Source organism: Schistocerca cancellata, chromosome 4 (genome assembly GCF_023864275.1).
Source record: "Schistocerca cancellata isolate TAMUIC-IGC-003103 chromosome 4, iqSchCanc2.1, whole genome shotgun sequence".
Taxonomy (NCBI): domain Eukaryota; kingdom Metazoa; phylum Arthropoda; class Insecta; order Orthoptera; family Acrididae; genus Schistocerca; species Schistocerca cancellata.
Genome location: NC_064629.1, coordinates 180,060,639 through 180,088,475, shown reverse-complemented (window position 1 = coordinate 180,088,475; position 27,837 = coordinate 180,060,639). Strand labels below are relative to the sequence as shown.

At 40.3% G+C, this 27,837-nt stretch overlaps 1 protein-coding gene across 1 annotated transcript in view; it reads right to left on the bottom strand.

Moving 5' to 3' along the window:
* LOC126183361 (protein sarah) overlaps positions 1-24,038 on the bottom strand; it is a 39,314-nt gene extending 15,276 nt beyond the window's left edge. The window contains exons 1-3 of the mRNA XM_049925281.1: positions 23,824-24,038; positions 23,289-23,575; positions 14,981-15,154 (exon numbers count right to left, since the gene is read on the bottom strand). Of these exons, the coding sequence (XP_049781238.1) occupies positions 14,981-15,154; positions 23,289-23,549 (435 nt within the window). The 5' untranslated portion in view covers positions 23,550-23,575; positions 23,824-24,038. The remainder of the gene's footprint in view (positions 1-14,980; positions 15,155-23,288; positions 23,576-23,823) is intronic.
* Between the last annotated feature and the right edge of the window lie 3,799 nt (positions 24,039-27,837).

The following is a 27,837-nucleotide window of genomic DNA, read 5'->3' as shown; positions in this document are numbered from 1 at the left end:
CCGGGTTTGAGTCCCAGTCGGGGCACACATTTTCAGCTGTCCACATCGAGGTATATCAACAACACCTGTTGCAGCTGAGGTTTTCAAGTACTCATCATTTATTTTGGGACTGTGTTGTTTGAAACGAAGAACTAAGCCAAATTGTGATCACTAGAATGAACACTTGTGACCACTTTCCACTGAGCCGTACAAGCATGGGCTGAAAGGTGGCATGAGAGCTCACCACCGAGGACAATTGTGCTGCAATGATAAAATCTATTATTTGTATGTGTTCACAATACAGCTATCTTCTCATAGTAAGAGCTCTCCATCATTCAACTCTTGAGGCAACAACTGGTGGAGCTACACAGTACATCTAGTGCACCTAAGTCTCTAATGACAGAAATGGATGAGGGAGTTGGCTGAGCAACCCACCGACACTGAGGGTTCAGTAACTAGAGTTGCGTACAATAACGCAGGAGAGATAAGAGCAAATGTTTTAATTATTGCACTTACAAAAATAGCAATGTGTATTGACTAAAGTGCAGCCATAGCTTCCTTTGCACTTTTACGAGTTAACTTCCTTTGCACTTTTATGAGTTATGTATTCCTTTCTATTGAGACTGCAGCTCTGTAACACAGTTATGTATGGTGATTTCAAAGGAGCCTCTTAAGGGGCGCAAATTGGTCATTGTTTGCAGTTATATTTTATACATGATTACACTAGTCCACTGGACTTAGTCTTGCACTGAAGATAATCACTCTGTGATTGAAATTGATATGCAATAATAAAAAAGTTTCAAATTTATACAACCAATGCTAAAGTTTCCCTTGTTTTCCATACTTGCTGTGTGGTCATGGTGCACAAACTTCCTAATAGAATACAATCTAAAAAATAAAAAAATAAAAAATGTGAAAATGTGTGCCTGACCAGGACTCTGCTACTTATCACTAGCAGTTGCCTTAACCGTGAGACAATCAGAGTACCACTCAAGCCCTGACCCAAACTTTCACTGTCACATATGTTCTGTAATAGATTGGTATGCTGAAAAAAATTAGTAATTGGTTGTCGGAACACACTGTTACAAATAATAATACTGTAAGAAATTGATATGGAATTGACTGAAAAGTTGACACAGAAAAGCTTTAAGAGATACAGAAATACTTGCAATTGCATATATTTACAGACAATCTTAGAAGGAAGGCTTTGCAGTAAGTCTACAAATCAAGTAACTTACATATAAAATATTTCTACAATGCTTCATGATCTTCTTTGACAGTTCTTTTCCTTTGTACTATCACAAGCTGAACTACTGTACTAATAAAAAACTTGTTTGGAAAACTAATGGCATTAAATATAACACATACGAAGAAACAAGAACTGTTTCATAATGAGGAAGACAGTTACAATCTGCTGGTACAAATATTTTTTACTTTTGTTATTTTCACATGTGGCCAGTGGTATCATATTTTGAAGTGACTTTGCATTAATGAAGAAATAAGCAGTTTTAGACAGTGCCCCTGAACATGTTAATTTGGATTGGCTTTGGTTTAGGCTGCTGCAACATACAACCTTCACTTCACAGACAACCTGCAATTTCAAACTTAGAACTGAGCCCATTAGTCATCTGACAGAGTAGTTCTTCATTGCCTTTATGAGTTTTAGACTGTTTCCTGCATCAGAATGGTCTCTGCACATTTGACTTGAAAAATTTGCCCAAGCCTGCACCTCAAAACTGAGATTTTCTGTATTCCATGTGTGTACTGCAATTCTGTAGTGGTTCTGACATTGCTGAATGCCACTAGCAGCAGTTGGCACTGCAGCAGATGTTACATCTGGAGCAGGTACAGTACTTCTCTCTCTCTCTCTCTCTCTCTCTCTCTCTCTCTCTCTCTCTCTCTCACACACACACACACACACACACACACACACACACACACACACACACACACACACTTTTCAGGCACCTTATTGATTTAAATCTTTCAGTTTTCCTTTCTTGCTTTCCTCTGAATACGCTGAGTTTATTAAATAAGTTAAATCCTTTGGTCAAGCAGAATTCTTTCTGCTTTTTACACATACATAACAATCTTTGCACAGTTAATGAGTAAGTCTTATGTGGTGGCCACTCAACTACAATTCAGTCAGCAGAAGGAGCCAGGATCATACCCATTACAGTGTGAATTGCTTAGCTACAGACTGTAGTCAATGCAAATGTGTGTGTTCCAATGAGGAATGTCAATGCAACTGACCTGCACTTGCAGGGCAACACAGACATTGTGACCTTCCTCATGAACGAGTAGCCAACACAAGAGCTCATTAGAAAGTCAAGATATCTCACAATGCACTGTGGCAGGCGCCACACGATTACACAGTTCTCTACGATGATGATGATGATGATGATGATGATGATGATTAGTGTTTTAGGGCGCACAACAGCGAGGTTATCAGTGCCCGTAGTTCTCTACGGTTTTTTTTTAGCATAACATCATTCTGGTTATTCCACTTTGCCCTCCAACTGCCTTTTCCCCATCACCTCAGCAATGAATTCTGCTGCAATGACAACAATCTTCCCTAACTGCTCTCTGACATAGGCTATTTGTGATTGATCACACCAAAACATAATGCAGGTATTACCACAAAACGTGCCATCTGCTTAGCATATGTCACAATAGCACTACCCAACCTGTTTCCTCCATTGGCACAACAACGGTAAAGACCACTGCAACTATGTAGATCCCATAAATTGACAAGTTGAATAGATTAGTTATTTATGTGCATATGAACTTCTTTCCTATCCTGTTTCTAGTGGTCACAGGTGTGTCAGCCTCCTTAATAAATTAGACATTCTACACTGTCCAGCCACATTAATGTGAAAACCTATCAAAAGCCTGACTAACCATCTTTTGCAGTATGGACTGCTGTGAGATATGCAGGAAGAGAGACAGTGAGGTTCTGGAAGGTACTGACAGGGGTGTGAAGCCATGCTAACACCAGTGCTGTATCCAGTTGCGCTAGATTTCTTGGGTGAAGATCTGTGACTTGAACAGCCTGAGCAAGGCGGTCCCACAGATTATCAGTCAAATTTAAGTCTAGAGAGTTTAGTGGAGACATGTAGAGTAATCTCACTCTGGTGCTATTCAAACTAAAAACATACATTGTGAGCTGTGTGACACACTGCATTACCCTGCTGATAGATGCCAGTGTGCCAAGGAAAAACAAAATGCTTTAAGGGGTGGACATGGCACACAAGGATAAAGGCATACTTGTGTTGATCCATTGGAGAGATCACCCAGGGAATGCTACAAAAACATTACACAGACCATAATGCTCTCTCCTCCAGCCTGGATCCTTCTGATGATTGTTGCAGGATGTTTGCTTTCAGTCCAATGGAGCATAAAACGTGATTCATCTGAAAAGGTCACCTGTTGCCACTCTGTGGATGTCCAGTTATGGTACTGGCATGCAAATTTCACCCTTTGTCACTGTGAACAGCAGCCAGTGTGGGTGCATAAACCAGGTGCCTGCTGCTAACGCCTATAAGCAACACCGTATGCTGAACAGTCTATGGCCCCTTGGTTCATCTGGGCAGTCAGTCACTCAACAGTGGCATGTCTATTCAACCACACACATCACTGCAGCTATTGTTCACCGTTGTCAACTGTGGCCTGTGGCCCACCACAGCCCCATTGGTGCCACTTTCAGACAGCGCCATTTTTCCATGAACAGTATACTTTAACTGTGGCAGCCTGCAAACAGTTCACAAACTTAGCCATTTCAGAAAATGCTTCCACCCTCAGACAAAGCCAATGATGACGTCCTTTTGGATGTCAGATAAATATGCTCTGTTTCTGCAATATGACAACAACTGCAGTATTTTTTGGTCTCCCTCCACTCTGTAATGGTACTTGAATTATGGCAGCTCACCTGAACCTCTCGATACCAGTAATATTCTACTATGTTTCTGTAAAGTAGTTGACATATTTCTGAGACAACATTCAGATTTGATTTCATTAACGTAGAGGTACTTTGATAAATCAATATGTTTATATTGCAATGATATTATTCTTATGTGTATTCTTTCTTTTGTCACTATGATCTTTGTCGTACCTGTAACTCTGATTTTTGGGCCTGTAAGCGATTATTTTAGTTAGAGAGTCGGACCTTGAGAAAGTCACGTCTTGAACGTCATGTGGGAAAGACGCATAATGTAGTCAGCTTATAAAATGTGAACTTTAACAGTGAGGAAGATGTTTTCAAGTATGTTTTGTATTGTGAAGTGATGTTTTGTGTGTTACGTGATATTGCAAAAAAAATCAATAAAAAGGAAGTGTAACTTAAATTCGGAGTGCTGATTATTTTTTACATCACCATTGTGCTAACTTTGAAAGGTTTAATCTTCAAGAATGGTTTGTGAAGCGCATCTACAAAACTTTTGAATATAGCAGAATAAAACCTAGGCCTCTTTTCATCCGAGCTTGGAATCATCACCACCTAGATTTTCGACGATTGAGCCATGATTTTACAACGAGACCAGCATGAGAAACATGAAAAGATGAGTGCCTAGTTTATTCATTATTACATGAAATGACTTTATTAACTGTGCTCTAATGACACCTGCCCCATAATAACTTTGTTGTTGCCCGAAAATGCAGTATTTAGCAGCGTGAGCAACACTACAATCATTATTAAATTTTAACCTTTGTTGTGGTAGGTTTGTTAGAACTGCCAGTGATGCACCCTGCTGTCAGTCCGTGGTTATTGCATTAATGTTTAACATAGGTGGTGGTCACATTAATGTGACTGGACCGTGTATATTTGCTGTGGTTTTACAGTGCTTAAACCAGTGCAAAGGTGTTTACGAAGTTACAGAGTGCAGAAAATTCCTAAAAAGGGTGACAGATAATGGAAATGTCATATGAAGAGGTTGCACATGTACTATCATCTCATGTCCAATATCAGAACTGATTTTATTGTATTTACGGCTTGCCACTTCTCAATACGTGAACAGGTTATTTTTTTATCCCACTTGTGCTCCTGAGGACTGCGCCAGTTGCCACCAGTGTCTAACATATGGTGGCTCACCTGCTGCCATCACCATCATTGCCTCACAATTTCTGGACTTGCTCTGCATCACACCACAGGCTATCCTCGATCCCTTTGATCTTCCACTCACTTCTTGAAATGGAATGCAACTTGGGTATACCACTACAACCATCTCTCTCAACATATTCCCAACTAAGGCCATCCTGGTGCATCACCATCTCCCACACCTCTGCTGCAGGACATTAATGTGCAGTACAAGTCAGTACTTACACCAGATAAAATGTACATAGTCAACCAGGCTGCTACATTATATCCTCCACCTCCAAACAGCACTACATCCCAGCTGCAGCATTTCCACCTGTAACTGTCATTTGGGGGTTAAAGTTACATCTCTGATAGACTCTGAAGAAGAAACATCAATTGGTACCCTGGAGATGCCACTTGCCTGCAAATTACAGTCAATGCTATGACAGCAATGTACTACATGGCAGATATGCAACTGATGGACTAGATTTCGTGAACGTGTAGCACAGTTCCATGTAAGAAGACGCTGCAGCAACAAAGAATGGCCTCACTCAGGTACTTGGTATTATGTCGAAAACCTTCCATAGTCTGTGCTCCTCACGACATTGTTAATTTGGAAGTTCTTTGGTGTTTGATTTTGGAATGGATTGTGCTCAATTCATGGATAACCAGAGTTCCAGACTTGGACTGAAGTGCCTTAGCTACTGAAGAAAGTTTCTTTTCATTTACGATGACTTAGGTAGCTCATAACTGTTTCCTGGACCAGAAACTTTTTTCTGTGTTTGCAATAAGCACAACAAATTCGAATGAGATGGCATTTCAACATAAGACATTCCCCTGATGAACGGAAGCCAAATGTACAAACTACTTCCCAATATCAAAATTAATCATCACAAGGCACAGGTGGTCAAGAAAATTTAGACCTGACACAGTAAGATAACAGTACAATGACTTCCAAGAATTCTTATTCAATGACACAACTACTGAAAGTGACCTCAGGCAATATGCATAATTGGCAGCAATGTACTATTAATGTATCCAAATGATACTTACGTTCCATGTTGGAGAGAGTCTTAAAAGAAATTTTTGATAGCTCGTTCATCGGTCGTACTATTTACCACATTATAATGGCACACATGTTCTAAACGATGAAAATTTTGAACAGATATACTGAGCACTTCTCTTAATAAAACTGATGTAGTATCACACAATGCTCCTTACTAAACTCTATTCGCAGATCCAAAGAGTGGTAGTGTGAGCATTACTCAGCCGGAAGAAAGACATTGTAAGAACAGAAACATAATGTACTTCATGTATTCAGCTCTGGTTAACATTCCTTCAACAAACATTACAACTTTATGATAATTGTTTCACTATGAAGCCTGGAGTTGGTTCCACATACTGCTACTCAATGCACTTCAGTAGTTGCTGCTCTCCTGTTCAACACAGCACTTGCAAACCATCACTGATGCCGAGAATTTTGTCTCATTGCTAAACATAATTTTGCATAATTCATCTCCACATCATGATGATTGAGTGGAAGTTTAGCAAGCAGCACTATGCCTTACACCTAAGCTTTCAATAAGCCATTCTCGATTGTTCTAGTTGACACACTGGGTATTGCATAGGTAGCTCTGATTTGTACAATGATTACTTTCTGTTTAGTGATGACCACTCCCATGATATGGTAAAACGAGTGCAAATATGGGTTCTGCTGGATAATCAGCTTAAAAATCGTTTTTTCACCAGCACAAACGCCTTTTCAGTGATGTAATGAGGCAAAAAATGGAGAAATATTGAAAACAGCCTATATCAAGGAAGTATATTTGCACAAACAACTTAGACAACAGAGCTGCAAACAGAGGAGGATGGAGGAAGAGGGGGAAAAACTGTCAGAAGCATTCAGGGATCTCACTGAGCAGAAAGACAGAACTTTCCTACTTCAAAACTAGTGAAGAATAAGGTTTCTTCTTTACATCTGTATAACCAAGAAGTGAACAAGAAATCACCAGTAATACGAGCTGCTTCACAATTGTAACTGACATTGCCACACCTGAGTGAATTTATTAAGATTTGTGGCTCCTCTACCAAACAGCTCTCATACACAGTGAAACAAGTTACTCAGCAGTAATATGTTATTCCAAAAGGAGATCTATCACTGCCCATCAAGGATCTTGCCCCATCTGGTAGACATTACACAAATTACACTGGAGCGAACTGGACAACATATGGAAAAGGAGGCTACTCACTCTGTAGCACAAGTCCATAGTGGGAATTTAAATGCAAAACTGCAGACACATATGGCGATAAAGTGTCATCCCAGAAGAAGAAGAATGAGACTGACAGGTCTCACAGCCCAAGCATTGGGGTTACTGGATTTAAATGCTCCCAAATTTAAGGCTACAACTTTATTGTATTGTCACATGTATCTCTCTTATGAAATGTTCTCTTTTTGTCCACCACATATTACCAATGAAGAGACTACTCTTAGTCCTTTAGCACAGTAATTGTGAATGACCACTCAAAATTTTATGGATTACCTGCAACAGCTCCATCAGGAGCTCGAGACACTACTTCCACTGCCAAATGGAGCTGCGCATTTGCACGCGAAGACGGCCACTGAGGGGGTGCGACTGTCATGTGAAATACATAGGATGTATAAAAGAAGTACAAGAAACACCTCTCTTTTATCCCCCTCCTGGCCAGGATCACAGTGGGATGAAGGGGCAGGGGCCACCACCACACAGAACAACTTTCATTAAATTCAATATAATGGGATAAATAAAAGACCTACTCACCAAGTGGCAGCAGGATAAAATAGATATAGAAGTTAAGGAAATGCATAAGCTTTTGAAGCGAGTGGCTCCTTCTGGCAGAAGGGCTGAAGGAGAAGGAAGAGAGATGAACAAAAAAGAGTTATGGAAAAGTTGCTTAGAATCCCGAGTAAGGGGAGACGGACCAGACAGAATGAGAAGGAAAGGCAGATTGTTTGGGACTGCTGCCATAATATGGCAAGTAGATTTTTTTTTTTTTTACCTATTCACTTATAGTATATTGTTATAAAATTTTCCCCAGCAATAGGGTTTAGCATTAAATGTCCATTTCCAACAAATACACTAAAAAAGAGACCAAGGTTTAAAGTGCTGCCAGTGCCAATACTAAAGTTTGAAAGCGTGCTTACTCGAGATTTTCTAGTTTTACCTGTTACAACTGCTAGGTACAACATTCAACAATAACACCAATAGTCTGTCTCCACAAAATTAGTACCAAATTAACACAGTACAGTACAAATACTGAGGATTTTGAGTTGCAGGTTGTCATGAACAGAGTTTAATACTGTCTTCTTTTGCAATATGGCATCGGCTCAAATGCAATCTACTTTAGCCAAACCTTGGAAAGACTATCTCATATATTAATGATGTTACAGTGTCCCTAATGTCTCTTATATGACTGCAGGTTTTGATGGCCAGTGTTTGCATTATTGTTGATATTTGTGTTATGGGCATAAGGCCGTGCTTGAAGGCATAACTCTCTACCTAATGTTTCATCTCCCAATGCTGGAGACATCATCAGAGGCTAACAACTCAAAGCAGTTACAGCCTGAAACAAGCTGAGCAAGCTGAACTGTGTATATGTATCCATGTAATGGTTGGTTTGTGACATCAGCCTGCTCCCTAAGACCGTGAAGTTGCAATGGGATATGTTATGGAGCTTGTAGTGTGGAAAAGCTAGTGCTGTTTGTTTTATTTAGCACTAAGACCCACAGCTTATGTAATTTGTTTCTATTTTTAACTAAGGTCACAAGCACCCACGTTAGAACCTTAGAACACTAACACGACAAAGGAGTTCAAAACGACGACACATTAATAAGCCCAAGTGATAGGAGGAAAGAGAGCTACAAACAAGGACTTCCTCTTGGAGAAAGGCCCATAAAATATGCTGTTGAGGCAATGGAGGTGGTGGTACGTTCCTATGGGACCAAACCACACACACACACACACACACACACACACACACTCTCTCTCTCTCTCTCTCTCTCTCTCTCTCTCTCTGAGGAAGGACTCTAATCTGACGGGGGGAGCCGCGCGAACCGTAGCAAGGTGCCGCTCACAGCACAGCTACCCCGTGTGGTGAGAAAACAGAGGTTCCAAACTAAAGATTAAATGTCTTTCATCATATTGCTACAACGGATAAAAAGTAGAACATGGGCGACAGCCCACACGTCATTTGCTAAAACAGCCAATAACTTGGACAGTAAACATACATTTGATTGTAGATGGTTAGAAAAATGGGATTTGGTCAGGAAATGGTGAAGTGTCAAAGGTTGATGACAATGCACACAAAGTGGTGGGGTATCAACACTTACCAAATGGCGATGGCTAAAATGACAGGCCCAATATGCAACCTAGCTAAACTGATGATCTCGTGGACAGAGGGCCACAAATAGGTAGACCAAGCCACTGGGAGAGATTTAATTCCCCAAAGCTCATTTCCATGAAGGGAAGACCAATAGTGATGCCAAAGTGACACCACCTACTGACAGACAGCAACATGGAGATCATCAGAAGGAACGAAGAACTAGTGGGCCAAGATATGATAACTCCAGCCATGGTCACAGTGTCAACAGCCTCGCTTCCTGTCAGACTGACATGACCAGGAGCCCACATAAACATCACAGTGGCTCCCTCAAGAGTGAGCAAGTGGAATCTTTCTTGGATCCACTGCACTAATAGATGGACTGCACACAGCACACAGAGGCTCCGAAGGGCACAGAGAAATGGAGCAGGTGATGCAATTGTAAAGCCTGAGTCGCCGCGTGTACTGCAGGGTCTGATACAGGGCGAAGAGCTCTTCTGTAAATACTGAGTAGTGTTCCTGAAGCTGATACTGAAAATGGCTCGGTGCTAATGATGGAGGCACACCCGCCACCATGGTCAGCCCGAGAGCCATTAGTTTACACAGAGGTACTATCACTAAGTTCCTTGTTAAGGTCAAGAAACTTCCAGCGATAGGTCGAATCTGGAACAGTTTCTTTAGGACGTGAATTAAGTGCAAGGTGAACAAGGGCCGCCGGAAATAGCCAAAGTGGTGAAGGGTCCACACCTATCAGGAAAGTGACAGGTAGTGTCGCGTTAAACTGCCAGAGCAATAACCAAAAGTGAACTCCAAGAGGTAACAGAGTAGAGGGTATGTCCCATAATGGTGGTCAAAGAAGTCGTCGAACAAGGAGGCACAGGATAGGTGTCCGGGCATAGCAGACAAATGGTAGGCATATCTGCTAAGTAGAACATCACGCCAGTATGACAGCAGTAGATTGGCAGCGTCTGCACTGAGACTCTCAACTGGGCTAGTGTAAAAGGTATCAGTGGCCAAACGGATCTCACAATGGTGGATTGTATTTAGACAGCATAAGATGGACATACATGCAGATGCACAAGCGAAACAACCATAGTCTAGTTTCGAATGGACATGGGATCGGTACAAACTGCACCACCAGAAATACATACAAACGCTTTTGTCAGTGGAAAAGCGAAAGCCACAGTCAACGCTCCATGAGTAAACATGACCAGACATCGCTGAAGAAGCTGCTCAAGGAGACAAGTCCACGGAGAACTGCAACAGACAGCAAAATTGTTGAGAAAAAGGGAGCCACACATGCCCAGCTTGAGACAGGCCACAATAGGGTTAATAGCTATAGAAAAGAGGACGATGCTCAGGACAGAGACCTGAGACATCCCATTTTCCTGGATAAAGGTGTCTGACAAGGCGGAACCCACACGGACCTTGAAAACTCTGTCTTTTAAAAATTCCTGTAGTAAAGCCACCAGTTGGCCTTAGTGAGCTTCCATCTGCATGTGCACATAGGTGGGGTACGAATCAGCAAACAGATCACACATGGGCCGTGTCAGAGAGGACAGACCAGTCAAGATGACGGGCAAACTGGGCTGCGCAGAACGGAAGGTCCAAATGGGAATGTGTGTGCGTGGAGTCTGAAAGGAACATGGATGCTTCCATGTTAAGGCAGATGAAGCTGAGTTGATTGAAAAGATCAGCTAAGAGGGCACCTCTTTGACACATTCTGGAACAGCCCCACAGGGGATCGTGTGCATTAAAGTCACTGAGCACCAGAGAGGTGTGGGAATTGACCAATAAGCTGGAGAAAGTCTGCCCTGGAGGGATGTAGATGTTATAAAGAGAAAATGTGAAGCGAGGAAGGAAAATGCTGACTGTAACAGCTTTCAGCCGGGTATTCAGTGAGATGGTTTGACTATGAACATCATCCTGGATAAGTAGCACCACACCCCCAAGAGATGGCATGCCATCCTCGGAGGGAAGGTCAAAGTGGACTGGAAAGAAATGTGAGAGGTCAAAGCTGTTTCATGGATGCGATTTTGTTTCCTGGAGACAGAAAACAAGTGGGCACTGCAATTCTAAGAGCAGCCATAATTCCTTCTTGTTGGATCCAGTGCTGTGAACATTCCACTGGAGGAATGGCATGACGGGGAAAGGGGAGGAGGAAAAATAGAAGGGTTGGTGAGTGCCAGCCTTTGAAGACTCACTGCTACAAGGCATACAGAATGGAGGATCCTGTTCCATGACATCTACAAAGGCATCGGCAGTCTCTCTAGGTCACCCTGAGGATTCCAGGACAGAAAAACAGCTGGTGGTATGCACTGGCAAAATGGAAATCGGCCAGGTGAGAGTATCACGTGGCGACACCGTCAAAGAGGCTCACTGAGTTGGCAATGGAAAATACCATTTGCCTTTGTTTGATTTCTTGGAGCCTTTGCAAATAGTAGAGGAAAACTCAGATGTTTGTTAGCTGGAAGGATGTAAAAAGTCTTCACAGGAGTATTCCTTCTCTCCTTTGTGGCCTGCTGGTTGTGTAGCAGGTGATTTCACTTCCAGAGGCAAAGATTTGGTGGCTTGTAGCACAGCTGGAGGAGGAGGAGGAGGAGGAGGAGGAGGAGGAGACAGGGATGCTACCATGACACTTGGCAATTTTACAACCATGGTGCTGAATTTGAGGTCGCAAGCTGCGTTCTTCATGGAGCAAAGTGTAGCAAGAGCAGTACTAAGTGCCAGATGGTAAAACTCAGGGCTTTTTAACTAGCCAACAACTTGTGAGCATCAGGGTAAGGCACTTTTTCCTTCATTCGGATCTCATCAATGGCCTGCTCATCGAGCTACATGGGACATTCTCAGGATAAGACTGCATGGCCGCCATTGCAATTGATACAGCAGGGAGAAGCAGGCGCGCAACTGCCATTATGAGCATTCCAACCAAAAATAACACTTTTTCTGTGTTTTGGCAGGAAATTTGAGTGTGGTTGTAGTGTTGACAGTGGTAGCAGTGCATCGGTTTTGGAAGGTACAGTCAGGCCGTGGTAACTTCATAGCCTGCTTTGATCTTTGATGGAAGCACTATCCTGCCAAACACGAGAAAAAGAGTGCATGTGGGTGCTAAGGTTGAATAAACTTTGTTCATTACCTGATGGACTGCAGTGATGCCCTGATCAGAGAGGTAAGTTTGGATTTCTGCCTCAGTCAGACCATCGAGCAGCCTAGTGTAAATAAGACCATGTGAAGAATTCAGGATTCGATGGGCCTCAACACAAGCAGGATAGCCATGGAGGAGTGGAGTTGCAAGCAGCTGTTGGGGTTGAGAATCACAATTCGTCTCCAAAAGCAAAGTGTCATTATGTAAACAAGAGTAGGATTTCACAGAGTCGGCAACTGCATCACCACCTTTCTGAATTATAATCAGATTAACCGTAGAAAAGGACTGATCTCCTCCATTAAGTGATAACATGAGGAACCGAGGTGCAGCTGGGAGTGTCTTGGAATCTTTAGCCTCATTCCATTTACGTTTAGTAGACATAGACTGAGATAGTGAATCCTCCACAGTTGCCAGCACCTTTGATGGCTTGCTCATTCAAACTGGGTTCCCCTCAGAGGGGAGGCTCACCTGACTTAGGTGATTGTTTATACCTCGGCACACACCTCCCAAACTTTTGACAACTGGAAATTTAGGAACGTGACAGCTCAGGCCATCACCCCTCCCTGGGCCTAGCCTGTACCAGGGGGTACGTCTGAACCCTACCTGTCGACCTGGGGCTGGGGATTATGCAATACACAGTCATCTGTTACGTGGCAGACATGTGGGCCAGCCTTCAGGAGTGAACAGGGAGGAAGAAGAAAAAAAGAGGAATTTCAAACAACAAAGTGGAGGAAAGATAGGAGATGGGGAAAAAGTGTGGAGACTGTTCTGATGTCAGGCTATTGAAAATGCAGAACACATCCCCAAAAATATTCCAGAAACATTCCCTGAGGGAGGGGAAAAAGAGTAGCAGGAGGACAGACATACAGCATGGAATGGAAAAGATGATGCAAAGGATGTGGTCCCATGGTAGCCAAGCATGAACTCATCGACGAGTGGTGAGCCCCCTAGGGGGGTTGATTGTCTAATTTCAATCCTCCTCCTGTCCTGTTGAAGTTGTGCTTTTGAATTTCTATGGTCTCTCCATGCATCTTAGCATACTAACAATTAGATCTTGCTAAAACCACAGCATCAGAGAAACAAAATTGGTGGTTCCCTAGCCACAATGTATAATCTGCTACTGCTGATTTATCTGTCTTGTCCAGGTGACAGCTGCTCACATTAATGCTTCCTTATGTAGTTCCTAAATACACTTGGCCAGAAGGACAAGGCTTTCTCTCTCTCTCATTTTCCTGTCGTCCGAGTTTCACATGCATGTATGGTTGCATTTCGAACAAATGCTTTTGTGATCCATTTCTTTATTGCAAACTGATGTTTCTGCTGGTGAGTAAGTTGTTCTGTAATTTAAATGTAATTTTCATCAGCTGTGTTCTGCTCATAATTTCTTTCTGGCTCCTACCATCCCTTGTGATCCTGCTTCACAAACAGGTAAATTCCTTTACCACTTCTAACTGCTCTCTTGCAATCTCACTCTTAGAGGTTCATATTCTTCAGTACTGCATACTATCACTTTAGTCTTGCTGTAATTTATTGTCGTACCATACCAGTTACACACAATCCTTTAATTGTGCTGGGGGCCTTTTCTAGACTGGATCGGTACAAACTATAGAAATGTTATATAAAATAAGCTTCACTTTTCAGGTACAACTGGGCTTTCTGTTCTGTTGCACTGCAGTCAAAATCATATTATTATTCATTAGTTTCCAGCTTTCCAACAACAGCTATTTACAACCTATAAAATATTAAACGAATTTTTGTTTCGAATCACTTGGTTTGAGGGGCAACCACAGCTGTGACGATACATTTCAAATGATGAAAACAAACAGATGTGACAAAATGATCTATTAATGATGACTTGTTTCACGATATAATCATACCTTCAGGTAACTGCTGACATAAGAACAGGTTTGTTACCTGAAGATGTGAATATAATGTCACATAACTAGTTGTAATTGGTAAGTCAGTTTGATGCAGCTGTTGTGGTTTCAATCATCTGCAATGTTATTGTTTATCTTTGATGTTTTGGAACTCATTCTTTCCTGTACACATCCACACATTAATAAACTAATCAAAAAATGATTAGCTCAACATTTTGTGTGTGATGTACTTGTTAAGAATAGCATTCCAAATGACTAACCTGTGTCACAGGTCAAAACATGTACGGTCAAACATGGTACCGAGCATAATTAGTTGAATAGTCAGTTTAAAAGTTATGTTTGCAACATTCAAACATAAATATAGTTGTGTTAACACAGTATACTTGCTGCAGAAATAGAAGAAAATTTTCATTCTATACACAACAGTAGTCAAGCATCTGTGGTCAAAATAGAATTACTAAACTGTTTTCCTCCCCCAGGAATAAAAAGTAACTTGAGGTACACACACATAGAACCACTCACTTTAAATGTACGGCAGTGAAAGGTAGTTACCTGGGCAAAATAACAGTTTATGACAGTTTCTCCAAACTGTGTCTGGTGCAACTGTATTCTGGCCTTTGCAGCAGCTGCAGGACAGTTATAATTTACCCTCAGTCTTCGGAAGCTTCGAAAATACTGAAATGAAATTGGCTCCCCAAACTGACGGAACAGGTTTTCTAATTCTTTCTGCAACAATAATGAAAAGGAAGGAACATCAGTCAACACTAGTTGGTAATTTTTAATTCTGCACATAAACAAGTACTGTAGGCAACACTAAAATTACATTAAAATTTATTTAGAATTATTATTCTAGCAGTCAGTCCCTGACATAGCTCTTGCAAGCATCTAGTAAAGAAATTTAAGCACACGATTTCGATGTACTAAACAAGCTTTCACTTTTATTAAATGGAAGCTAATTAGCTACTCTACCAAAAGCCTGGAGTACAGCATACCATTTTGAGTGTATTGATTGGCAGTACTTGGAGTTGTGTGTCCTGAAGAGAAGTACTGGCCAGTAATTCTGTCTCTCTATGAACTGAATTTTCCCTTCACATGTTACAGATTAACGTAAAAAAAGTTCTCATGCTAATTATCTAGACATTTCATGTAGTTTACATGTAATTTTGGTACTATTATTTGTGCACTGTTACTTATGAACAGAAGATTACAGATTAATACTAGAATATAAGTTTGCTCTCTTTCTCTACCTGTGCTTTCAAGAGACTTGGTCTTAGATGCAGTGATTCCAGTCTCCAAAAATCACATGGTGGTCTCTGATATTTACTTCAACTGAGATGGGGAAGAAGGAAACTTGACAATAACTGAAAATATTCACATTTTGAGATAATGAGATGAAACTGAAAATGATGAGTCAAAAGTCTGAGAAAGTCCTTTCTTGGCACACCTAATTGAGCTTTTCACTTAGCTATTTTTCAATATATTGAATTAAAAAGATTGTGTAACTAAATGCAGAAATCAAATTAATAATTTAAAATTTCCAGATGGAAATGAAACATCAGACAAAAAGTTGAAAAAATAACAGGAGATTAAAGTTTGCAAAGAAGAATGTTCTTCATTTTATTTGCATGTCACCAATTTAGTCATCTATTCTTCCTCTCTATTAAAGGTTTTTTTTTTTTTTTTTTTTTTTTTTTTTTGGGGGGGGGGGGGGGGGGACGCGCCATTGAACGACACTATTTTCATCTCTCAAATTATTGCTCAAAGTATATGCTGAAGTGTCGAAAACCAGAACTGTCCTAAGATATTGGTGCAATGATTAAGAATCAAATAAATCTTGTTGGCCATTCCACAGAATTAAATTTCACAACCTAGCATTTCTCACTAAATTCAGAAATCTGTAAGGAATTTGTCAATTAAATGGGAAGAAAACTTATTCATGAAGTACTCCAGCCTTCCCACTGCTGCATACAGGCCACCTACATGCTTCACAGTCTTTGGAAGTATTCATCCATGTTCTCACACATTTTATAATTTCCTAATTTCCATTATGTTGTCATATAAAAATACTTTCAATCATAAGCATGAAATGATAGTTTAGATATATGTGAAATAATGATGCAAATATTTACGGCAAATTTTCTATTGTGATATACTGACAACAGATTTTCTTTTGTTTTTGTCTTGATAAAACTCTTACACAATATTGTTCTTTATTAAATCTTTAAGTCTCATTTTAAACAAAATTTATGAAACAAATATTCTTGACCTCCAAAGATCACATAATACCTGCTGAAAAAAATATGTCTGAAATACAACTTTAATATTTCTAATAATAAAACAAAAATAATGGCATTCTGGGCAAAATATTTAAGCCTTCCACCACAGCATTATCTATGTTATCATTCCAACTTAAATTGTTCATAATTGTAATTTCTACGTATTTAGTCAAATTGATAGCCTTATTGTGTAATCAAAATTTAATGGATTTATTTTTGTGCTCATGTGGATGACCTCAAATTTCTCTTTATTGAGAACAATTGCCACTTTTTGCACTATTCAGATATCATGCCTAAGTCATTTTGCAAATTATGATAGTATCACTTGCACACAATCTAATTAATGACTCCAGAACAAATGTTTTTAAGAGTAGTTTACAAAGGATGACCTAGGATGAAATTTGTAATGAACCCAAGTGCTGCCATAAAATTCAATTAATTCCACAATAAATTCATACCTTTCCTCATAAACTAATCAGAAAGGACATTAGAGAGACATGTAAAAAAACCATGGATTAAAGTATCTTGTGCAACGAGAAGAAGGAAGAGGGCCATACCATTGGCAAGAACAAGCAGAGATCCTGCAGTAGTTGCATACAACAAAAATTACTCAAAATTACTGAGAAAAGTTGCTAAAAATCAAAGAACATACAAATAGTGTCAGAAATCAGTAATTACAACAATCGACCTAGGGCTATATGTAACATAGTGAAATGAGAGAGAGAACAACCAGTCACAGAACAAGATAATATCACTACTGAACTGAACAGTTCAAGAGAAAAATCACAGCAGTATGTTGATAAAGCAACTCTCATAAAATTCAACTACATGAACATATCACCAACTTTTTCTGAAATTAAGAAAATTATATATTCTCTCAAAAATAAAAGCTCATCTGGGCTTGATGATGATGTTCCCAAATAATAAGCCCTGTCTCATCCGAAATATGTAATGCATCACAAACACAAGGAAATTTTTCCCTGACAGTTTGAAATACAGCATTGCTAAAGCCCTCTGCAAGAAAGGTGATAGGACAGATGTCAGTAACTAATGACCTGACTTACACTACTGACATTTTCCAAAGTTTTTGACAAGGTGATGTATTCCTGAATAATATCCAACTTGAGAAACAGAAATATCCTCAGCAAATCACAGTTTGTATTTCAGAAGAACTGCTCCACTGAAAATGCCATTTACATGTTCACTCATCCAATTTTACAAGCATTAAATAACAAAATAGCACGTGTTGGTATTTTTGTGCCCTATCCAAGGTGTTTGATTGTGTGAATCACAATATTCCTAGATAAACTGAAGTTTTATGGGACTGGTGGTACAGCCAACCAGTGGATAATGTCAGATCTAACCAAAATAATGCAGAAAGTCATACTTAATAATTCAACCAATGTAGTCTGGGGACATTCTGCTGTGGAGAAATCACTTCTGGTGTTCCCACAGGCTTGATCTTAGGTCTCCTATTGCTCTTCATATGTATAAACCATCTTCCACCTAACATACAACAAGCAAAATTAGTTCTTTTTGCTGATGACAATAGTATCGTAATCATCCCAAACATACATACAGAAACAGAAGGAATGATAAACAATGCCCTTGATAGTACTATTGACGTCTTTTCTGCAGATGGGCACAACCTCAGTTTTCAAATGGTACAACATCCAGTTCTACACAATTAGGGGTATTACACCAATAGTACGTGTAACACATAGTGAGGAAATAATAAATAGGGCGGAAACTTCAAAATTCTTAGTACAACTGTAATTTTACATTGTCTATGGATGAATAAATAAATATTTTCATTCAATACTGTCATATGGAATAATGGTCTGAGCTAACTCATATTTAAGAATAAAAGTCTTCATTGCATGTGAGCAGTATGAAAGGAAAAACATCAAAAAGCTTAAATGATAGTACATGGCCAGTCAATCCCACGCAACCATCATCTGTTCATTGGTTCAAGAAACATAGATCAGAATGATTCTGGCCATTAAAACCTGTGTTATAACAGTAACATTTGTTGCAGAATCGTCACTCTCCCAATGGAAATACATTACTGACATTGTTACAGGTATTACAAGGTCCATTCAAGCTCCTCAATGCAATTCACGGTTTGTTCACTAGGTGAATGTGCAGTGAACATCCAACAATGGTTCTTGCAATAATCAATGATATGAAACTATTATCTGTTCTTCACACTGATCTCATAACCTAAAACTTTCATATCCGAATTCACTGCCTACTTGTCACAATACCATAAGCTTCTATACTTCCTTGTAATACTCTACCAACTCTCAAAATGTAAATAGTGCTACTATAAAGAACAAACTACAGACTCATTAGCAGCCAAGAATTACACAGGCTGAACAAAGATGGAAACATTGTGCACCCCTGACAAGCTGTTAGATGTCCATGAATTATTATTAAATGTGAGGGTCCATTCTTAATTTGAAGAACAGCCACACCCATTGCTATGGGGAAACTACTGCTTACTATTTGTTCTCTTGCAAAGTCTCATCTTAAACAGATTTGACTACTCTCTACAAACAGTGAGATTACAAGTACTCAATTACAACCATGTAGGAAAACAATGTGTTACTGTGGCTGAAATGTCATTTCACCATCTATCAAAGTCACCTGTTACATTTTCCCATAGTTGAATAAGTTATTGAAATGTCAATTGTCCTCACTATATCAAGCTTACAAGTGTGAATTACTCAGAGCTTTCATACAGGCAGTCTCTAGAACAACTGGAATTTATCAATCTGCCATTTGTCAGACAGTGTGCATGTACACTGATGGAAGTATTCATGTTAGTGCCCAATCTTCTATTTGAAATTCCCATAAGTTTCATGAAGGCATATACAAGCTCAATCATGAGTACCAGTCTGAAGACAAAATGAGAAAGAAAATCAGACAGACATCACAAAATTCAAACTCTTTTGGACAAGTATTTACGAGTATCTACATTCAGTTATTGACCAAAAAACAGGCTGAAGCACCACAATAAACAAAGAAGTGTATCATCTTTGTAGGATATTCGAGACCAAGTACAACAATGAGTACAGAAATAAAGCTCATCCTTTTACAGAGGGACTAATAATGAAATCGCAAAAAACTGGATGGGGCTCGTACCAGCTCCTCTCAAATGAGAATTCAGTGCCACAACCACTGTGTGTGTGTTGTGTTGAAACACTGCAGAAGCTAATGACAGGTATGTGTAAACTGAGATCTAAATCACAGCTCACAACCACAAGCAAATGAAAAGTCCTATTTCAGTAGAAAAGAAAAAAAAAGCCCTAATTGATTAACCACCTAAACAGCTGCAAAAGGCATATAATTATGTTTTTGATGCTGTTTGCCTTTGTTTCCATGAGAAAAGTGAAGTACTCAATATCCATCTTCCATGATGGAAGAAACATCCAGAGATGACTGAAGGATAAAGGTAACACATGAATTAGTGTATGATGGAAATCTCTGGACTACATTTAAGGAAAATTATCAAAGTTGTACCTCTCAGCTTTGCAGGCAAGACAAAGTCAACACTTTGAGCTGTTAAGTATTCCAAAACCTTTTGATCTGCGACAAAATTGTATGCACATGGGACATGGTTGTAGGAACGATCATTATTGGTGGTAGTTTCTCTTCACACTTTACATGCATTATGTAGACTACTTTTCACATGATCCAATAAGAAAAAAGTTGGTGGAGACTATTCATTCATTCATTTGCATATGATATTTTTTAAGTCCCAGCCTAAAGGAGAGCCTTCAAGGGATGGGGAACAGCTGAGTCAAATACACTGTTCATTCTAAGATTTAAACACCAATTCAGTTTAGACAAGGATTATGGGTTAAAGGACTATTCTAACAATTGCCTCAAGATATTTAAGTTAACAATGGAAACCTAAACCAGGATAACACAAATCAGATTAGAGGCTTTGAAATGACAGTCTAGCATTTTTTACTTAAAACATCTTCATTTTTTAAGGAGTATGACCACCACATCTATCTTTTAGAGTAAGTCTGGCGAGGATGCTCTAGCACTGTGTGGATTCTATTATAATGAACATTAGGAGGTTAGATTTGGCGTTCCTTAGAAATGAGCACCAAATTCTAGTTAACTGGGGTGGAAAAAAAAAATGATCCTGTTAATTAATCATTTACTACATAAGTCTGCAGACTTTCATGGCCATTGACACACAAATTAAAATAATCTGGATTGTTAGGCCGCATATAAAAAGTGTCCTAACAACCCAGAAGATTTTAAAGTCAATCCTTTACTATGTCCACAAAGTAATCTTATCTTTGTCAGCAACTCTCCACGATGTTGATACTTTTGCCTAAATAAACAGATATAGGGGGGTTGGGTTGTTTTGGGGAAGGAGACCAGACAGCGAGGTCATCGGTCTCATCAGATTAGGGAAGGACGGGGAAGGAAGTCGGTCGTGCCCTTTTGAAAGGAACCATCCCGGCATTTGCCTGGAGCGATTTAGGGAAATCACGGAAAACCTAAATCAGGATGGCCAGACGAGGGATTGAACCGTCGTCCTCCCGAATGCGAGTCCAGTGTCTAACCAATGCGCTACCTCGCTTGGTACTGATATAGGACTACTTTAATTATCCAAAAGGCTTCACAAGAGAAACAATTAGGAGCATGAAATTTAGGCTTGTTCATACATCACTGTAAGCCAGAGCAGGTGAAAACGTTCAATAAAAACATGAGGTCCAAAATCTGACTTTCCTTGCAGCCACAGTGTAGCTCTTACAACAGAGTTCACACCAACCGACAAACTGATCAAGTGCCCATTTACTTACTCAATAAAGCATCTTCATTTCAGAGACACCTATCCTATTTTCCTCCATTTCATTGTTATTGTCAGAAGTGACTAATTTACTACAAACCTTAAAGCCTGGAAAAATGGTACACTCTTGATGCCTCCTATTCAAATCATACACTCTGGCTTTGAAACAAATTTTCTAGACATTCTGACATTGTCAGTACTGTAAGCAGGAAGGAAGGCACTCATAATCACAGATAGATTTCATTAAGTCCTCTATCGACATGTTTTATGGTAGTTATCCATGCAATTACCCAGTTTACTATTGAGGGGCCTGATCACATCCTGAGTGGTTTAAAAATTCTTTTACTTTTCATAAAAAGTAATCAGAATTGTATAAACTACTGTCCCTTTATTGCTGCTGAAATGACAAATGAGCAATGAGAATGTTATCAAAAACCGATTTCTGAATTATACTTTAGTTCAGAACATAAATCCCTTAGCAGCAGATTACTTTAATGACCAGCAATGATATGTTGATTCCGCAATTCAGTCCAAATTCTAAACTGCAGGTGACCTAAATTTAAATATTATACAGATATCACAATCATTCAACTAATTCAGGATAAGAGAAACATGTGGAGTTGTTAAGAAAATATATTTTTAAAGCACACTATAATATCCACAAACTTAATCAATAGATCATATAACAAAACCTAGAGTAAATGTTTGCCAAGGTCACAGCAGGCCATACACTATTATGATAAGAGCAATTTTCCTGTATTTCAAATCAAAGTTGTGAACATTGGGTAGTTTTTGCAAGTTTATTCATAGCAAACTACTTTGTTATCACAATAAATATTTCTTATTATACCTACATCCTGCGCTCTAGAAAATAATGCTATTTTACTGTTACATGCAGCATGACTGCTGGCAACTGTTTCTTTTAACTGTCTGATTGATGTAAAAAGAAAAAAAAGGGGGAGAATTCAACATAAAATTAAGCTCTACAGCCTATGTAAAAGGGAAAAACCTAAATGATCTGACAAAGTAGTAACTAATGTTATTCTGTAAGTCAGTTTCATTTACATACATATAAAAGATCAGCATTGTGGTTGCAATTAGAGCTGAACAATATAGCATTTCATTAACTTTAAAACACTGAATGATAAACTTGCTACTCACAACACAAACTCTCAAAGTAAAAATCATGAACACTTAATCAGTAACAGCTGCAGAAAATACAGCAGTGTTACCAGGTGCAGTGCTCTATATTTAAAAGCAAAGGGTACTTTAACAATACCTTCCAGAACTACAGCAATAACAGTAAATATATTCCATCACCCTTACAATTATGCACCAAGGGCGTAGACTAATAAGCATTTTAAGAGATTTTGATCAAGTTGCATAAAATCAAAACACAGGCTCCAAAGTCAACGCCACCAGGATTCTACTGAATAAATATTATATCAAATTTATGGGCAGGCACACAATAGTGGAGTACATTCAGGAATTTTGTCAGGAAAAACAAAACTGGTGGGTGCACAAGCAAAATAATACTGTACATTACCAGCTACTGTTTAATACATGCTCAATGTGTTTTGGACTACCAGGAGTCAATATGTATTTTAACAACATAATAAAAACAATGGAACTGCAGGACTTTACATAAACACACTACACATAATACACGCATTCACTGAATACAGTTTTAAAATATTCCTCCTGTTGACATGCACGTACAAAATAGACAACATAACAAAAACAACTTAACAGATATTTTTATTTATACTTTTCTCTCGTCGTTTTTGAAGAGTGAGCTCTCCAAATTAGTGACAATCAAGGAGGTTGGCAGATCTTCGTCGTGAATGAGGTCCTCCAACGACCGCTCACCATCTGGATTTTGATGTCTCATGTCGCAGTTCAACTCTAATTCCGTGTAGTTTGGGTGGACGTTCGGAAGTCCATCCACTTCGTTTATAATAATGTTGTTTTCGTCATTGGACATAGGCTCATCTGAATCAACAGCCATACGACCTTCTTGCTCTTCCATTTCAGAGTTCTTGAGAACAGATGCAACTGTAACAGAATGAAACAGATTATCTACAGTAAATATTTCGAATATGCTAACTGCTAGTAAACCATGTACGAAATTTTGCTAACGTATACGCCACTTATGTTTACAAATCAGTATCGTCGAGTTTAGACAGCTGTCTTAATTGTTCATCGAGTAACAACTATGACCTGCATAAAAATCCTGATTTCTAAGCATGGCAACAACTTGTGTTTCAGCTGTAATCAGAAGCCGTCATTCCATTTATACTCACGTCGCTGCTGTGTAAACTAACGAAACGCTGATTTACCCGAAGTCAGGCCGTAATTCTCAAACTGCACGATACATGACGCATCATGAAGGATTTCGCAACTCGCAGCACCTACATTTCAACACTTGGGCCTTTAAATTATACGAACTGTTCAATGATACAACGCAGAGTAACTTCGCGCTGCTGCAACTATCGTGCACACGGCACACCTCCTACTGTAAGACTGTCAGGCAGCACAGCAGTTGGCCCAAGCATGTGTGACACCGAGCTGTAGCTCAGCGCTGTGGGCGGTGCTGCTGGAACTACTCAGTGGCGCGCAGTTCGAATAGACTCTCTACTGTGACGAAGCAGTTTCCAGCTACCCGAACCGTTGTAGCAACGAGAGTTCCGGTAACACGCTCTTAGTGCGCTGACAGACTACTGGGAGCCCTGCAAGTTAATCAAATCTATCATCTCTGTTTCTTATTGGATGTTTTACACTCTACATCTACATCGATACTCCGCAATCCGCCGCACTGCGCGTGGGGGAGGGTACTCCGTACCACTACCAGCCATTTCTTTCCCTGTTCCACTTGCAAACAGAACGAGGGAAAAACGACTGTCTATATACCTTCGTATGAGCCTTAATTTCTTGTATCTTACCTTCGTCCTCCTTATGCGTTGTGTATAATGGAGGCAGCAGAATCGTTTTGAGGTCAGCTTCAGATGCTGGTTCTCTAAATTTTCTCAGTAGTGTTCCTCGAAAAGAATGTCGCCTTCCCTCCATTTTAGTTCCCGAAGCATCCCCGTAATACTTGAGTGTTGTTCGAATCTACCGGTCACGAATCTAGCAGCCCACCTCCGAATTGCTTCGATGTCTTCCTTTAATCCGACCTGGCACAGATCCCAAACACTCGAGCAGTACTCAAGAATAGGTCGCACTAGCGTCCTATATGCGGTCTCATTTACAGACGAACGACGCTTTCCCAGAATTCTACCAATAATCCGAAGTCGACCATTCGCCTTCCCCACCACAATCCTCACATGCTCCATCCATATCGTATCGTTTTGCAACGTTACCCCCAGATATTTAAATGTGACTATGTCAAGCGGGACACTACTAATACTGCACCCAAACATTACGGGTTTGTTTTTCCTACTCATCAGCAATAACTCACATTTTTCTACATTTAGAGCTAGCTGCCATTCATCACACCAACTAGAAATTTTATCTAAGTCATCTTGTATTCTCCTCCAGTCACTCAACTTCGATGCCTTACCGTACACCACAGCATCATCAGTAAACAATCGCAAATTGCTGCCTACCCTGTCCGCCACATCATTTATGTATGCAGGGTGTTACAAAAAGGTACGGCCACACTTTCGGGAAACATTCCTCACACACAAATAAAGAAAAGATGTTATGTAGACATGTATCCGGAAACGCTTAATTTCCATGTTAGAGCTCATTTTAGTTTCGTCAGTATGTACTGTACTTCCTCGATTCACCGCCAGTTGGCCCAATTGAAGGAAAGTAATGTTGACTTCGGTGCTTGTGTTGACATGCGACTCATTGCTCTACAGTACTAGCATCAAGCACATCAGTACGTAGCACCAACAGCTTAGTGTTCAACACGAACGTGGTTTTGCAGTCAGTGCAATGTTTACACATGCGGAGTTGGCAGATGCCCATTTGATGTATGGATTAGCACGGGGCAATAGCCGTGGCGCGGTACGTTTGTATCGAGACAGATTTCCAGAACGAAGGTGTCCCGACAGGAAGACGTTCGAAGCAATTGATTGGCGTCTTAGGGAGCATGGAACATTCCAGTCTATGACTCGCGACTGGGGAAGACCTAGAACAACGAGGACACCTGCAATGGACGAGGCAATTCTTCGTGCAGTTGACGATAACCGTAATGTCAGCGTCAGAGAAGTTGCTACTGTACAAGGTAACGTTGACCACGTCACTGTATGGAGAGTGCTACGGGAGAACCAGTTGTTTCCGTACCATTTACAGCGTGTGCAGGCATTATCAGCAGCTGATTGGCCTCCACGGGTACACTTCTGCGAATGGTTCATCCAACAATGTGTCAATCGTCATTTCAGTCCAAATGTTCTCTTTACGGATGAGGCTTCATTCCAACGTGATCAAATTGTAAATTTTCACAATCAACATGTGTGGGCTGACGAGAATCCGCACGCAATTGTGCAATCACGTCATCATCACAGATTTTCTGTGAACGTTTGGGCAGGCATTGTTGGTGATGTCTTGATTGGGCCCCATGTTCTTCCACCTACGCTCAATGGAGCACGTTATCATGATTTCATATGGGATACTCTACCTGTGCTGCTAGAACATGTGCCTTTACAAGTACGACACAACATGTGGTTCATGCACGATGGAGCTCCTGCAGATTTCAGTCGAAGTGTTCGTACGCTTCTCAACAACAGATTCGGTGACCGATGGATTGGTAGAGGCGGACCAATTCCATGGCCTCCACGCTCTCCTGACCTCAACCCTCTTGACTTTCATTTATGGGGGCATTTGAAAGCTCTTGTCTACTCAACACCGGTACCAAATGTAGAGACTCTTCGTGCTCGTATTGTGGAGGGCTGTGATACAATACGCCATTCTCCAGGGCTGCATCAGCGCATCAGAGATTCCATGCGACGGAGGGTGGATGCATGTATCCTCGCTAACGGAGGACATTTTGAACATTTCCTGTAACAAAGTGTTTGAAGTCACGCTGGTACGTTCTGTTGCTGTGTGTTTCCATTCCATGATTAATGTGATTTGAAGAGAAGTAATAAAATGAGCTCTAACATGGAAAGTAAGCGTTTCCGGACACATGTCCACATAACTTATTTTCTTTCTTTGTGTGTGAGGAATGTTTCCTGAAAGTTTGGCCGTACTTTTTTTGTAACGCCCTGTATACAGAAGTCACTTGTGCTTTTTTCTACTCGCTTGGGACTTCGCGCTGGGTGAGAGATTCACTATAAATTCAAGCTAGGTAAGGGGCCCATGCTGTACAGTATTCTTTGAAAAACGGAACTGAGATTCTGTCCGGACCTGAAGAAGGAAGGAAGACTGGGTTTAACGTGCCGTCGACATCGAGGTCATTAGAGACGGAGCAGAAGTTCGGATAGTTTCAAGGATGGAGAAGGAAAGCGATCTTTTCAAAGGGACCATCCCGACATTTGCCTGGATTAATTTAGGAAAATCACGGGAAATCTAAATCTGGATGACCAGACTCGTGTTTGAACCTTCGTCCTGCCGAATGCAAGTCCAGTGTGCTAACCACTGCGCCACCTCGCTCGGTTCCACCCGGACTTGGTGACGTATTTGTTTTCAACATATTTGTTTTCCGTTGTTTCTCTGTGCCACGGACGCTTGTTACTATGCCGTCGATACGGGGGTCTGCTCGATGGTCAAACGACGGCACGTCTGTGCGATTCTCCTTCGTGAAAGATTTCTTAAACGTGGAATTTAAAACTTCGGCTTCCGTTTTTGTCACACCAGACTGGTCAGTAAGTGACTGGATGGAAGACTTAGACCTATTTTGCCAGTTTTACATAGGACCGGAAATTCCTCGGGTTCTTTCCCAGATCTTTTGCTAACGTATGACGGTGGTAGTAGTTGTACGCTTCGCGCAGAGGTCTTTTGACAGCCGTACGGATCTCTACCAACCTTTGCTTGTCGTTATTTACCCGTTCTCTTTTGAACCGAGAGTGCAACAGATTCTGCGATAGACTCAGCATTTTCCGAATCTCGTTATTAAACCATGTTGGGTCTTTTCCGTCCTTAATCCACTTACTAGGCAGATAATTCTTGAGACCAAGATTTACAGTCTGCTTAAACTTTGCCCATATGTCCATCTTACTAGAACTAAGTGATGTCCATTCATTATCTAAGTGAGACGCTAACAACTGCTTATCTATTCTTTCTAGCAGAAACACTCTCCAAACCTTCTCAAATGATTTATTAACTTTCGTAGCCATAGTTGCTATAATGACATCATGATCTCTAATCGCCGT